The 15,088-nt window shown below is 54.7% G+C and overlaps 3 protein-coding genes across 4 annotated transcripts in view; 2 read left to right on the top strand and 1 right to left on the bottom strand.

The window, feature by feature from the left end:
• The window catches only part of ZMIZ2 (zinc finger MIZ-type containing 2), a 40,901-nt gene extending 35,018 nt beyond the window's left edge, over positions 1–5,883 (bottom strand). The window contains exon 1 of the mRNA XM_068174321.1: positions 5,865–5,883. The gene's annotated coding sequence lies outside the window, so the exon portion shown is untranslated. The remainder of the gene's footprint in view (positions 1–5,864) is intronic.
• Positions 1,442–3,468, top strand: LOC137463233 (interleukin-1 beta-like). Of its 2 annotated transcripts, XM_068174330.1 has the most exons (6): positions 1,457–1,972; positions 2,058–2,106; positions 2,188–2,377; positions 2,481–2,651; positions 2,761–2,906; positions 2,993–3,468. In XM_068174330.1, the coding sequence occupies exons 1-6, from the start codon at positions 1,932–1,934 to the stop codon at positions 3,203–3,205; spliced, it is 810 nt and encodes a 269-aa protein (XP_068030431.1). In that variant the 5' UTR covers positions 1,457–1,931; the 3' UTR covers positions 3,206–3,468. The 2 variants fall into 2 exon arrangements, with proteins under 2 accessions (XP_068030430.1, XP_068030431.1); XM_068174329.1 differs by having other exon boundaries at positions 1,442–1,972; positions 2,058–2,377.
• Positions 5,864–14,538, top strand: CKAP2L (cytoskeleton associated protein 2 like). Its single transcript, XM_068174325.1, has 9 exons — positions 5,864–5,906; positions 6,545–6,611; positions 7,857–7,923; positions 10,462–11,558; positions 11,990–12,182; positions 12,996–13,151; positions 13,509–13,572; positions 13,875–14,022; positions 14,114–14,538. Exons 1-9 carry the CDS (start codon positions 5,885–5,887, stop codon positions 14,355–14,357), a joined length of 2,058 nt encoding a protein of 685 aa, XP_068030426.1. The 5' UTR covers positions 5,864–5,884; the 3' UTR covers positions 14,358–14,538.
• The last annotated feature ends 550 nt before the right edge of the window (positions 14,539–15,088 follow it).

Raw genomic sequence — 15,088 nt, 5'->3', positions numbered from 1 at the left:
GCCTGGGGACCGGAGAGCTCCCACACGGCCCCGACACCCTTGGTACGGCCTGGGGACCGGAGAGCTCCCACACGGCCCCGACAGCCTTGGTACGGCCTGGGGACCGGAGAGCTCCCACACGGCCCCGACAGCCTTGGTACGGCCTGGGGACCCCCGCCACGGCCGGAGAGCTCCCACACGGCCCCGACAGCCTTAGTACGGCCTGGGGACCCCCGCCACGGCCGGAGAGCTCCCACACGGCCCCGACACCCTTGGTACGGCCTGGGGACCCCCGCCACGGCCGGAGAGCTCCCACGCGGTCCCGACACCCTTGGTACGGCCTGGGGACCGGAGAGCTCCCACACGGCCCCGACACCCTTGGTACGGCCTGGGGACCGGAGAGCTCCCACACGGCCCCGACAGCCTTGGTACGGCCTGGGGACCGGAGAGCTCCCACACGGCCCCGACAGCCTTGGTACGGCCTGGGGACCGGAGAGCTCCCACACGGCCCGGACAGCCTTGGTACGGCCTGGGGACCGGAGAGCTCCCACACGGCCCGGACAGCCTTGGTACGGCCTGGGGACCGGAGAGCTCCCACACGGCCCCGACAGCCTTGGTACGGCCTGGGGACCCCCGCCACAGCCGGAGAGCTCCCACGCGGTCCCGACACCCTTGGTACGGCCTGGGGACCCCCGCCACGGCCGGAGAGCTCCCACACGGCCCCGACACCCTTGGTACGGCCTGGGGACACCCACCGTGGTTCACGGCTCACAGCCCTCGTCGTGGCTTGGTAACTCTCACCGTGGCTTCAGGACCCCATCCATGGCCTAGGGACGTCCACTGTGTTGTGGAGAGCCCCTTGCTCTGGGGTACCTCAGGCCTTTGGGAATATCCCACCGTGTGTAACAGCCAGCGGATGTCCAGCAGGGCACAGGAGGTGTTCTGGGAGCTCTGCGTTTCTGGCAATTTCCTGACAATGAGTCATGGTGGTGCCAGTCTCGGCCACAGGAGCTATGCAGGGCTGGATGGCACTTTCAGGAAGTGAAACAGGTGCCAGGAAAACACCCCAACAGCCCACGTCCATGCAAGCCCAACCACGCAAATCCCCCGGCCCTCCCAGCATGGTGCAATCTCCAGCACACCGGATGGACATGAGGACGAGGAGTGCCCCTAAAGGCCATGTCTCTGAAGGCCACGTCCCCAGGGTGGCATGAGTGGGCACAAGAAAATGAGCAGACAGCAGGTTCCTGCACCTACTGGTGTTGGGGCAGTGAGGACAAGAGGGGTGACAGAGGAGGCACAGCTGGCCATGGCACCAGAGCTCTGGGCAGTATGGGAGGAAGCTGTGGGGAAATGGTGGAGTGGCAGCACTTGCACCACCGGCCGCTTCCGGGACGCTGACAATAATGGGTGTCGTCACAGCTGGGCTGGGGCTGGGATTGGGACTGGGGTCGGAGCTGGCACTGAGTGAGTCCAACTCCCTGCAGGGTCAACCAAATGGCAGACTGGCACATGGTCACAGGCCCCACACATCAAGCCCAAACATCCCCTCTGCTCTCTGCCCCACACACCAGCCCTGGGGCATCCTTCTGCTCTGCCCCACAACCCAGCTCCGAAACATCCCCTGCTCTGACCCATTTCTGGTCCTGGCGTATCCCCTGCTCTGCTCCATGCTCTGCCTCCCCACTGCACTGCTTGGGGGCAACCAACCCCCCCCAGCCCTCCAGTCTCAGCAGAGTAATTGGGCAAAACCGGACATTGCGAAACCTGGAAATCCCACTCTGACGGCGCTTCCTTCTGGAGACTCTTGAAAACCAGCCACACTGACGCCAGGCTCAGAGAGCAGCCAAGCAGCACTGCAGGCAGAACAGGCAGGAGCAGGCAAGCAAGTGCCTCAGAAGTTTGCAGGTACTGTGAAGTCTCTGCCCAGGACTCTGCAGTCAGTGGCGGCAATGGCATTTGTCCCTGATTTGGACACACTGGAGAGCAGCAGGTAAGAACAGACATGCTGGAGAGAACTTTGGGGATGTGATGCTGCGTTCCTGACCCTGACTTCACCGTCTCCCTTTGCCTTTCAGCCTGAACGAGGAGACGTTGTATGGCCCCAGCTGTCTGTGCCCACAGAAGGTAACGCTGTGGTGGTGGGAGTGGTGGGGTCCATGTCGTGTGGAAGCCAGGCTCTCACCCTACATCCCCTTTCTTTCCCAGAAGCCCCGACTGGACTTGGAGGGGACATCGCCTGGGGTGGGCATCCAGGTGACAGTGACAAAAGGACCCCTTTCCAGGACCTTTCGCCAGGCTGCCGTCCTGGTGGTTGCTGTGACCAAGCTCCTAAAGCAGCCGTCACGCAAGGACTTTGCTGATAGTGACCTTGGCAGCTTCTTGGATGATATTTTCGGTATGAGGGTGATTTAAGGGGTGGCACCCCAGCCAGAGGATATTCTTGGGGCACATTCTTGGACCTGGGAGCAGCATCCTCCTGACTGTCTTGCTCCCCACAGAGCCCGTCTCCTTCCAGCACATCAGAGGCAGTTATACCAGGGCACCCGTTTTCCGCTACACTCGCTCCCAGTCCTTCGACATCCTGGACATTGACCACAAGTGCTTTGTACTGGAGTCACCCACCCAGCTGGTGGCCCTGCACCTGCAGGGACCCTCTGCTGGACAGAAAGGTGAGAGCATATGCTCCCATCCCAGTGTCCCTGTCCCCAAACCCAGGACCACCTAGGAGCCACCCCACAACCCCAGGACCACCCACTTAGCCATCCCTTCTCTCTGCAGTGAAGCTCAACATTGCTCTGTACCGCCCCCGGCCATCGCAGGGCGGTCCAGGGTCTGGAAGGATGCCGGTGGCATTGGGTATCAAGGGCTACCAGCTCTACATGTCATGTGTGATGAGTGGCACCGAGCCCGTGCTGCAGCTGGAGGTGAGCAGGGGGTCCCACCAGTCTGTCCTCTGTGGGGCTGGGGGCTCCATTCCACTTTGACCCCCATTTCACCCCCCTGGCTATAGGAAGCTGACATCAGGAGGGATATTGAGAGTGTGGAGCTGACCCGCTTCATCTTCTACCGCCTGGACAGCCCCTCTGAGGGGACCACCCGCTTCGAGTCGGCCGCCTTCCCCGGCTGGTTCGTTTGCACATCCCTGCAGCCCCGCCAGCCTGTCGGCATCACGAACACCCCAGACCAGGTGAACATTGCTACCTATGAGCTGAGTGGGCGCTGAAGACCCTGCATCAACCCAACCGGCAGTCACCGGTTTTCAGGCTGTATGTACTAAGTACAACCCCCTGCGACACAACCTCCCTCCCCATCTATTTCATGTGAAATAGCAGCTCTGGGCCCCATGGGCTCGAGCCACCCCAGTCTATATTTATTTATTTATTGTGTCTGCCCATTCTTTTGGTACTTATTTACTGTGCCCTCTTATTTATTTTTGCTTTTAACTTGTATGTGGATGGAGGTGGAAATAAAAAGTTTTCTAGGACAGCATTGCTCAGCTCATTGCTCATGGGAGATGGGGTTATGGATAGGAAAATCCTTCTGCTTTGGCTGCTTTTTGGGTGAAAATCTAGGGCATGGGGGGCCACCCCATAGCACAGGGACCACCCTTACCCATGCAGGACCCTCCACCACTCTGTCTCCATGCCCACACCACAGCTGGGAGGTGACTGAGGTGGGCATCCCATGGTGGAGCCCCAGCAGCGCTGGCAGCTGCCTGAAACTGTCACCTCTGCCCCAGCTGTGGCCAGCACATGGTATGGTGGGCCACAGTGCAGCAGGACAATGAGGGGTGTGGCATGATGTGGCATTACAGGGTGTAGCATGATATCCCATAGTATCATGTGGTGTACTATCAGTTTTGGCCCCTCTTGTTGGGCCTCAGGAGGCTCCCCTGATGGGGAAAACCTCCTTTAGCAGCTCTTTGTCTGGATTGAGAGACGCACGGGACTCTTTTCAGTCTTCAGGTTGTTGTTTTATTGTTATCAGAAAGTTGGCACGCCATCTATACCCAACTTAGCGTGCAGGGAAACAGTGCAAAATGGCTACAAGATGTACAGTTTCAAGGTCTTTTAAAGCTGTTTTATCCAATTAACTCTTAAAACATACTTTATTTCTACCTTTCTACCAATGACTCATCCCTTGTCTGTCCAAGTAACTTCTGCACTGCAGCTTTCTTGTCCAATCACTCTGTGCCACCAACACTGCAGAAAATGGAGTAGATGAAGAAGAAGCTTGAGACAACGCCCAGTGACCTCCATCTTGCCTCCATACTAAAAAATCCCAAAACCTAAATTTTTCACCCTGTGACAAACTACACTATTCTCTATTATCTATTTCACATTCTTGTAGACTCTGGTCTATCTTGAAGTCTTGGAAGCTTTCTCCATGGGCAAAGGTCTAAGTCAGTGCTTCTCTGGGGGCCAGGACCCCTCAGAGCAGACAGAGAAACATTCCCTGTGCCCTGGGTTCCAACAGTGTACTATATAATACAATGTGACACCACACCATGTCTTATCATGTGGCGCAGCATGGTGCAGCGTAGCATGGTGTGCCATAGCCTTGCGTGGTATTGCACGGCGTGGCGTGGCGTGGCGTGGCGTGGCGTGGCGTGGCGTGGCGTGGCGTGGCCAGACGTGGTGTGGTCAGACGTGGTGTGGTCAGACATGGCACGGCGTGGCCACACGTGGTGTGGCGTGGCCAGACATGGTGTGGCCAGACATGGCATGGCGTGTCAAGACGTGGTGTGGTGTGGCCACATGTGGTGTGGTGTGGTCAGACACAGCACGGTGTGGTCAGACATGGCACGGTGTGGTCATACATGGCACGGTGTGGTCAGACACTGCATGGTGTGGTCAGATGTGGCACGGTGTGGTCAGACACGGCACGGCGTGGCCAGACGTGGCACGGTGTGGTCAGACACTGCACGGTGTGGTCAGACACGGCACGGTGTGGTCAGACGTGGCATGGTGTGGTCAGTACACGGCACGGTGTGGTCAGACGTGGTGTGGTCACACATGGCACGGCGTGGCCAGACGTGGCACGGTGTGGTCAGACACTGCACGGTGTGGTCAGACACGTGGCACGGTGTGGCCACACGTGTCACGGTGTGGTCAGACACGGCACGGTGTGGTCAGACACTGCACGGTGTGGCCAGACACTGCACGGTGTGGCCAGACGTGTCACGGTGTGGTCAGACACTGCACGGTGTGGTCAGACACTGCACGGTGTGGCCAGACGTGGCACGGTGTGGCCAGACACTGCACGGTGTGGCCAGACGTGGCACGGTGTGGTCAGACACTGCACGGTGTGGTCAGACACGGCACGGCGTGGCCACACGTGTCACGGCGTGGCCAGACACGGCACGGCGTGGCCACGCGTGTCACGGCGTGGCCAGACACGGCACGGCGTGGCCACACGTGTCACGGCGTGGCCAGACACGTGTCACGGCGTGGCCACCGTGGCCCGGCGTGGCCACACGTGTCACGGCGTGGCCACCGTGGCCCGGCGTGGCCACACGTGGCCCGGCGTGGCCACACGTGTCACGGCGTGGCCACACGTGTCACGGCGTGGCCACCGTGGCCCGGCGTGGCCACACGTGTCACGGCGTGGCCACCGTGGCCCGGCGTGGCCACACGTGTCACGGCGTGGCCACCGTGGCCCGGCGTGGCCTGGCTCCGCGCGGCGCGGCTTGTCACGGCGCGGCACGCGTGTCATTGCGGCCACCCGCCTGCAGGGGGCGCGACCGCCGGAGGGGACGCGTTGTCACCGGGCCCTGCCCGCTCAGCCAATAACGGAGCCGAGGCCGGCGCTCGGCTCTCTCCATTGGTCCTCTTGAAGAAGGCGGTGGCCAATAACGGCGGCGGGGCCGTTGGCGGCACGGTCGGGGCGCGGCGGCGGCGGGATGGAGCGCGCGGGAGCGGCCGGTGAGGAGCCGGGGCCGGCTCTGAGGGGTCCCGGCACTGGGGGCTGCGGCGGCCCAGGGGCCTGCGGGGGCGGAGCAGGACGGAGCTGCGAGGCCCTGCGATGCGGGGGAGCTGCGATCTGTGGCCCCTCTGGGGAAGCCGCGAGTTCTGTGGGAGTGCTGGACTGGAGGCGAGCACAGATGGGCCTGTGGGGAGGGTGTCAGGGACCGCCGGGGGTCCGCTGAGGCCTTGGGAGCGAGGGTGAGGCGGGGCGGTGTGCGTGGCTATGTGTGAACCCGCGGGAGGGACCCACAAAACGGGCCCAGGGACGCGGTTTGGGAGAAGGAGTGTGTTGGGGGGTCGTGCTGCTCTTGGGGCTCAGTGGAAGCCTTTCCTTCTTCAAACTGAGCCGCGCACAGTTGAGGTGTTTAGTAGCATCACCCTGTGAAGGTCGGGAAGCTTAAGCGCCAGTGAGTGTCTGGGCAATGTCATGAGCAAGGGAGTTTCTGGAAACAGCATTGCCAGGCTCCCCAGGCAGGGAGGTCGAGAGGTGTGCATTGTAGTGTTCGAGAGTAACAGAAATCCATTGTCATGAGTATGCATTCTTTAAGGACTGAGACCGTCCTGTGTGCACTGCATTTGCTGTCATCTCTTTGCAGCACAACAGAGGAGCCAGCTGCAGAATTGCCAAGGAGCCAAGGAAAGGCTGAAATGCACAAGTGCGATGTAAGTTAGGAGGATGTTTGGCTTGGATGAGATGATATGCAAAGGTCTGAGGTATAGCTGGCTTTCCCCACTGGCCAGTGTCTACCTTCTCTGGCCTGTGTACAAAGAACCAGCTCCTGTCAGGGCCTCGCTGTCTGGGCTCTGCCCCCACATCACCCTGGCACCAGTCTGTAGTTACTGGCAGCAGGAGCAAAGGAACGGTTTGAGTGCTGGCATTCCCCATTTGCTGATGGTGTCTCTTCTGCATATTTTATGAGACTCTGTGAAACTTTCTCATCTCAGCTCCTGGCTTTGCAGAACAAGCCTTGCTGCTAAAAATTCAGATTTGGAGCCAAATCTCAAGGAAAGGGTGACGGGAGTCTCACCACTGCTTTTTAATGGCAGCTTCCTGGAATACGTTAATATCAGGAAGGGCCATTTTCTGTGCATCCAGCAGGAAAATGTGATGAGAAAAAGCAGCATGAAAGAGAAAACCAGTCCCTGTGGCCAGGTTCTAGGAAACACCACTAGTACAATAAAAATGAGAGAAGATTAATGACCTTTCTTTTCGGCATAGTGCAGCACTTGGGCAGAACAGAGGATGGTCCCCTCGCTCTCTAGGCTCTTTTTTACAGATAACAACTTACGCAGGCATTAGTCTTTGCAGAGGGCTGAGCTGGTACCCTGTAGCAGGGGGATGGGAGAACTCCACAGCTGGCTGCTGTCAGGGGGCTCCACTTCTGTGTGGAGGAGGAGGGGATGACAGAACTGTGGCACCTGACAGTGGCCTGCTGTCCCCCCTTCCTGCTTAGCTGCCAGTGCCTGGACAGCTGCAGGGCTTGGGGATCAGCCACGCTGCAGTGAACTCTGGTCAGGATTCTCCGAGGCACCACTATGGTCTGCAGCATGGCATGACCTCAGGTGTCTGTGACACACAGGGCAGTCTGGGAGCCTCCAAACCCGCCACCTGCCAGACCACCGCCTGCAGGAATCATTTTGGTTAGTTTTGTTCTCCATGGGAGTTTTGTGACAACCTTGCATGTTAATGGCTTGTGTTGCTTTTCTGTTGCCACACGAAAGAAAAAGAATTAATAGTATGTGGTAGAATTCCTTGACAGGTTTTTGATTTCTGAAAGCTACTCCTGAACTCCTGTGTCTGAGACAACCAGCAGTGGGTTAGATACTTAACTCTTCCTGCTTTTCTTATGGCTGATAAATAACCTGATAATATGTTAAATAACCTGATAACATGTTGGACTTTTACAGACCCTTTTTAAAGGACTGGTCTAATCACCTGAATCCACCCTTAGAACCAGTTTCTCAACTCAAGCATGTAAGTAGGGAGCTTTTGAGTCTTTCATGCTTTAAGTGAGTCTGGGCAGAATGGTGTGCCCTGTCACGAATTAGTGTTTTAGGGTTGCTTAAAGAATCACTGGCAAAGGTATCAGCTAAAGCAGGTTTAATATTAAAGTGAAAGCATGACAAAGTTCATTGTCAAGGTTCACTCCACTACTTACTGGATGGTTAAAGCCCATAGAGAAAAAGCAAGCTAAAATCTAAAATCAATCCATCTGAAACCAAAACCAACCCAAAAATTATCTGTGTGGAAGCTGGGGGAGTGGGGCAGGGAAAGGGAAGGGTTACCATATACAGGAATAAGGAAGTTTGATTGAGTCACAAGATTCAGAGCAGACTGCCTTGCTAATCTGAGCACTGGGCTTGACCAACAGTTTTGGCCTGAAGGTTTTAACAGCACTTAAACTTAACAGCACTTAATGAATAGGTTAAATTAAATAATTTAACAAAAAATTCATATAGAATTTACTGTAGCACAATAATAATTTGCTTACAGGCCCAACTTAAAGCTCTAATGTACTTAAGAACCAAGAAAAGCCACATTCATGGAACATTTGCTCTGGCATACTTAAACACACACAGACCTAAAGAGTTTGTACAAGGTATATATCTGTGAAAAATTCCCCTTGAATTCAGTGAAGGATTCATGTTGGTGCCTTTGTTTTGCTGTTGAGACGGTCATAACAATCATAAGATATTAGGGAAAAGTTTTTCACAGAAAGAGTGATAAAGCTCTGGAATGGACTTCTCGGGGAGGTGGCGGAGTCACCATCCCTGGATGTGTTTAAAAAAGGACTGGATGTGGCTCTCGGTGCCACGGTTTAGTTGAGGTGTCAGGGAACGGGTTGGACTCGATGATCTTGAAGGTCTCTTCCAAACTTGTGATTCTGTGAGTTCCTGACTCCAAATGGGGGACCTACCACGGATTGCTAAATAGCTGGCAATGAGTCAATGTCGTGGTCTGACAAGGAAGTGAATTTTCTCAGGAAGTTAGGGTCAAACTAATCAGTAGTCAGGTTTGGATACTACCGCTTAGAGTGACCACTGAAGGCATTAGACACGCCTCTGAGAACACAGGGGGTTAAAAGCAGAGAACTCCTAGGGGAATGCTTTCTTCTGGTCTGGTCAGCTAGAGTTCAGACCTCCCCTGCCCAGCCACAGGCTGGGTAGGGGAGGGGAAGCCATGTGGCCTGTGGCTGAGGGAGGCCAGAGCCCCAAGAAAGAGAGGGGGGTGAGGGGAATGGAACCAGGCCAGTCCCCCACAGGATGGAAGGGTGGAGAAACAGTGAGATGTCCCAGGCAGCCCCCCAGAGGTGGGGAGAGAGAGAGAGAGCCCATTCCACCTGGAAATTTGATGTCATGTACCGGCAGTACTCCGCAGAGAAGACAGAGGTAGGGGAGAAGAAGGTGCCCAGCCGAGGGATGGGATCTCAGCCAACCTGAGAGCCCAAGACTTTAAACCCTTTCCTGAGGAAAAAAAAGGCTTTACAAAACACTACTCCTCCTCGATTTAAAAGAGAAAAAAAGACAGTCTAAGACCTGAGATGTTAAAAGAAGAAATCCTAAGTAGGAGGAGATAATGGAGTGACCTTAGCTAGACTTTTCTTGTATAGCCATAGACTGAACCAGTTTTCTCGTGCAACACAGAGACTACATTTTCAAGGGGACACAATAACTTGAGCCAAGAGAGTGCAGGAGTAGAGTAAACAGAGAAAAAGTTGAGAAGGGTGTAGTAGTGCCGTCTGTCTTCAAGGAATAAGAAGATCTCTGTTCTCAAGACCCTCAGCCCCAGGGGAGGAGAAAATGGAGGAGACTGTCCCAGGATGAGAAACTGTTGTTCTTTTAGTCCTTAGCAAAGCATCCTTGAAAGGAACCCTACGAGCAGTTTCAGTCCCTGCACGGTGGTGAGAGCACTGTAACACAGAAAGGAAGGTATCACAATAGCAGATTTTCTCCATGCGGTTGCCATGTGTGACATGGAAACACAAGAGGTTGCAATTGTGTTTCCTAGGGGTCTATAGTACAGGAGAGACTCCTCTCTCCCTTGATCTAAAAATTAATTGTCTGAAAGGTGGTAACTTAATCAAGAATCCAGAGTTACGTCTCACTGTATTTTAGGAGAAATTAGGTAGGGGAGAGGAGGAATGTTTTGAGAAGGTTTTCATTCTAGTAGTAGAGTAATAAAGTTTTTTTCCTTTGTTTTTAAGCTCAAGCCTGCTCTGCTCTGTTCCTGATCACATCTCACAGCACTCATTTAAAGGAAGTGCATTTTCATGGGAGCACTGGCATTGCACCAGCATCAAACCATGACAGCCAAGTGGCTATTTTTAAAAAGGAGTTTAGCTTAGTTAGGAGTTTCAGTTTGAGAGACTGCTCCTTCGCCCATGTCCTGGTGGGTGTTGTGTTATTGTTCTGTTGACAGCTGCTTTGTCACATGACTGTCCCCTGGGCAAGCTGTCAGGGTCTGACCAAGCTGTGTTCTCCGTGGAGCTGAGGGCTGCTTTTGTCTTTCCAGGTTAACAGGAGCAAGAAATATATTCTTGGGACTGTGATGGAGGATGCTCAAGAGGATGGCAAGCTTGGAGCCAAATCCACACAGCACACTTGTCACACTGCTCTGAAGAAGCCTTCAAATACATCTCAGAGAGCAGGAGGGGTGTGCCCAGTGCAGCCAGGGAACAAAATGACGTTCCCTGCTTCTGCACAGACTAGAGGCAGGCTCCCATCTTCAAGCCCTGGTCAACTAAATCCAGACAGGAGCCAGAAGTCTGCACAGGAGACTGTCACTGCAGCAGCACCTCAGGTGGGAAGTGACCACCCTCCTCCAGGAGCGCCTCACACCCTGAATGTGGAGCTGCAGGACAGGCTTGTCTGCAACAAGGAAAACCTCAGCCCACAAGCCTCCACATCCTCAGAGCTGATCAACACTTTCCAACCTAGTGAAAACAGTCTCAAGAAGGAGAGAGTCTTGGCCCACAGGCAATGCCCAGCTGTAACGTCAAGGCCCGTTCTGGGTCCAAAAGGCAGAAGGAGTAACCACCAGCCTAAGGAAAACCCAGTTCTGGATAAATTTAGGAAAGCCCTGCCAGAATCAAAGAGCATGTCTCAAAATACAGCTATCAGGACTCAGCCACTGCAGCCCTCTCAGTTCCTTCCTACTTCTGCTAATTTGATACAGAAAAACCCAGGGACAAAGCAGGGAGAAAGGACTACTGTGAGGCAACCTGACACAGCTCCATGGGGAAGTCTTAAGCAGCACAGCCAGCCTCACCCAGTGAGAAGATTTCCCACCAAGCCTCCCACCTTGGGCAAACCCCAGGGGAGCACAAACCTGAAATCCAACCTGAACCCAGGTGTCACTTTGCCATGGCCAAGGCCCATGGTTAAAGAAGTGATGGGCAGGAAGGACACGAAGGTGGTGCCTCCTGGACACACGGCAGCATCCCAAGGAACAAGTCACCCAAACCAGTCTCCCAGCATGCACAACTCCAAAACTCACGTCCTTGAGGATGATTTGAGAAGTAGGAGAGATCAGCTTAAACCAGAGCTGCCCAAGGCAAGTGGCATCCAGGCTAGGCGCGTTCCAAGGATCCCATCAGCTCCAGATCGTAAGTAAGTGGCAGCTCTGGCCACCTGGGTCCTCCCTCCAGGAAACAACAGAGGTTAAAGGGTTTGACTGGATGAGTCAGCACCATCCTGCTGAAAATGGAATCCAAAGTCTTATCAGCCCAAGCTTGTTGGGAGGTTGGTGCCCTGGAAAAGAAGGGGTTGGGGATAGTGTTGGGTGGCACCCTGGGTTCCTCTCCCACCGATTCAGTAAGTGGAAGGAGAGTGTGTGGCCACTCGCCTGCTTTAGCCTCAGGGCTTCTATTTGATAGTGTTTTCCTTTCCCAGTCTCGAGCTCAGGTGTGTTTCTGAGATAGCTATACTGATTTTTTAAGCAGCTGAAGTTGGCGAAAGGAAGATTACAAGGAAAAACAGCCAGCTCTTGCCAAGCTACTGTCTGCTGGGGTGGTAACTGTGATCTCTCCATCCTTGGACAGGAAACAGCTGGAGGAGTGGGTGGCATCCAAAGGCAAGACCTACAAGCGACCGCCGATGGTGCTGCTTCAGAAGCAGGCAGTGAAGCCATCCTGCACAAAGGTCAAAGCAAAGGAGAAGCAAGAGAATCCAGAGCAGCGCTGCCAAGCAAAGATCAACAACATATTAACTGAGTGCCAGAAGCTCATTGAAGAGGTGGGAATGGGAATGCAGCTGCTTGAATGAGCTTTTCCTATCCTGAAGCATGCCGGGGTTGAGGGCCATGTCCCTCCAGTAGCTAAGAGGGATTGAGAACAAGTGTTCAGTTGCCAGGAGAGCAGGGCCCCATCACATGCAGTGGCAAGTTGGGAAGACAAACTGCATCACTCCAAATGTCCCTCTACTTTATATACTGAGTATAGGGTCTGGAATATCTCTTTGGTCTGTTGGAACCACCTCTCCTGGCTGTGTCTCCTCTCAGCTTCCCACACATCCCCAGCCTCCTTGTGTCACACCACATAAAGTAGAAAAGGCCTTGGTCCTGTCTAAATCCTGCTCAGCAATAATGAAAATACCTCTTATCATCACTGTTTATCACAAATCCCAAGCACAGCCCCATAGCAACCACTAGGAAGGAAATTAATTCTACCCCAGCCAATGCCAGCATGGACGTTGTGTGTGCCACTGACAGTGTCCTGGAACCTGGCAGTGCAGTCTGCAGCAGCAGCTCAGGCTGATTGAGCCAACTCAGGGTAGATCCCTGGTGGGTAACTGTTGCTGAGAACATTGACTACTAGCCCTGCTTCAGTGTTTACTGTCCCCAGTTAATGCCACACCTTCCTGGAATACTAGACTCAATTATCCAAGAGGAAGGTAGAGGCAGAACAGTTTTTACCTGCTATGGTAATGTAGGAGATTTGCAAAGCCAGACTTCAGAGGCCCTCCTCCTGGAGAGTGCTGTGAGCGGTGGTCAGGCACGGACTGCTTCCATGGACACCTTTCTTCAGGCCCTTACCCTTCTCCTTGCAGGGTGCCCATGCAGAGGAGATCTGGGAAATGCTGTCCCTTGTGCCCCAGGCAGAGAAATTTGCCAAATTCTGGATCTGCCAAGCAAAGCTCCTGGCCCGGCGTGGCCCCTTTGATGTGATGCAGCTGTACGTAGAAGCAGTCTGTGCTGGGGCTGAGGTGAGTGGGGCGTGCCACCTCCCTATGTTTCCTGCCTCCGCTCTGGAGGGCTTCCTCGAGATCCAGGGGCCAGGTTTTGGAATGAGTTTAGCAGCATTAGCCTCTGGTGAAAAAGTCCTTTAGAGCGGCCAGTCCCATTCCATGCTGCAGGATGTGCCCATGCAGGGTGGGCACACGGCCATCTGTGCTGGGTGCTGATGGATCCTGCTGGGCAAAGGGGAATACTGCAGCCTCTTCCTGCTGTCCTCAGCACAGGCTGTTGCGGTGCAGCAAAAGCCTTTCCTCCTGTTCAGCTGTAACTCTGCTTTCCATTCCCATGCCAGACCTGCCCTGACCAATGTTCTGATTTTCCTGCAGCCAATCGAAGAGGTCAGGAGAACTGCTATAAATATTTTGAAGAATGGAGGCCAAAAACTGGAAGGTAACCTGAGTGTTGTGGGGTTGACTGGAGGGAGCATGGGCAGGCAAGGGTTCCCTGGTGTTGCCAGCCTGGAGGCAACACAGTTTACAGTCTGTCCCAGCACCTCGTGTCCCTCCTGATGAGTGTGGTTAAAGCCTGGAATCCTGATCTGAAAAATGAGACACTGCTACTCTGCCTGGGCTAGGGAGGGTCCTGGCCCGGCAAGCCCCTGCAGGCAGGTACCCTGCCCCTGTCCAGAGTGCCGAGGTGTAATCCCTCGCCTGCGGCTGCTGCAACTGCGTTTCCTTTTCCTTTCCTGCCAGGAGAAAAGGCAGAGGAACCCATTCCTCGGGAGGCTACCACGCCTTGTCCAGGTGAGAGGCAGTCCATAGTGTCAACTCCAGGCCTGGTGGGGAGGCCCATGACGTCCCTTCCCTCCTCAGTGAAGTTACTAGTTACATCTGCATCCAGGTAAGGCTGAACCTCCTGCTCCAGGTAGCACACATCCTCTATGCCAGTGGTCCTCTGCAGGGTTTACCCAAGGGTCTTGTTCTCTCCACAGAGGAAGGAATTTCCTGGAAGGCTCAGAATTGAAATTTTTAACACCCGTGCGGCGCTCACTACGTATTGAGAGGGTTGGGAGTTGCTACCCAGAGATGCTGAAAGACCACGACCCTGTGGTGTCATCCCTCAGTGAAATTCTGGATGCTGAGGAGGAGACTTGCTTCTTCTTCCGGAAAAACAAGGCTTTGCCAGAAGTGACAGAGCTGGAGGGTTTAAGTTCGTATCCCCCCAAGAGCTCCTGAGAGGTTCCCAGCAGGAACAGGCTGCCTGCCCACCGTGCTGCCTCGTACACACTCCCCTGACTACTCTTGCTGTCCCTCAGATGTAGAGGGGAGGGCATGGCAGAGACTTAGCATGTTTTAAATATCTAATTTCAGTTTTAAAAATCTAATTGCGGTCTTAAACATTAAACTTTGCAGTGGAGATGTGTGTGGGCTAGTGAGTGGTGTGGGGACACCGGTTGTGTCTCGTGGGATTGTGTCCCCCAGGACTGCCCTCAGCTCCTCTGCCATGACACACATTCTGGTTTTCCTGCTGTAGCATGGTGTCAGTGGGATTGCAATGTTCCAGGCACCTCCCAGTGTCTGGAAGCAAAGTCCTGAGCAATTTGCTGTGGAACTGCCTTGTGCCCCACCTGGACAACATCTGTATGTCCCCTACTGAGAGGCATATATGCAGACCCAGTGTCTGGAGGCACAGGTGGTAGCAACGGCTGTACCTGAGGAGCTGGGGGACCTGCAGTGCCCCAGCAGCTTCTGTGCAGGCTCCGAGACTGACAGCAGCACCAAGGGTTGCAGAGGACCTTGGGGTGCAGCAGGCCAGGTCTGCAGCTCCTGGGGGCAGATGAGCCCTGTAATTGCACTCAGGCCCCCTCTGCTGCTGTCCCTGCACTTGGAGCAGGCAGCAGCACAAGGTACCAGGCAAGAGACTGCAGAGGGGATTGGCAGGTGCTCTCTGCTGTGAACAGTGACCA

This window comes from Anomalospiza imberbis, chromosome 28 (genome assembly GCF_031753505.1).
Source record: "Anomalospiza imberbis isolate Cuckoo-Finch-1a 21T00152 chromosome 28, ASM3175350v1, whole genome shotgun sequence".
Lineage (NCBI taxonomy): Eukaryota > Metazoa > Chordata > Aves > Passeriformes > Viduidae > Anomalospiza > Anomalospiza imberbis.
This window is presented reverse-complemented; position numbering and strand designations above follow the sequence as displayed.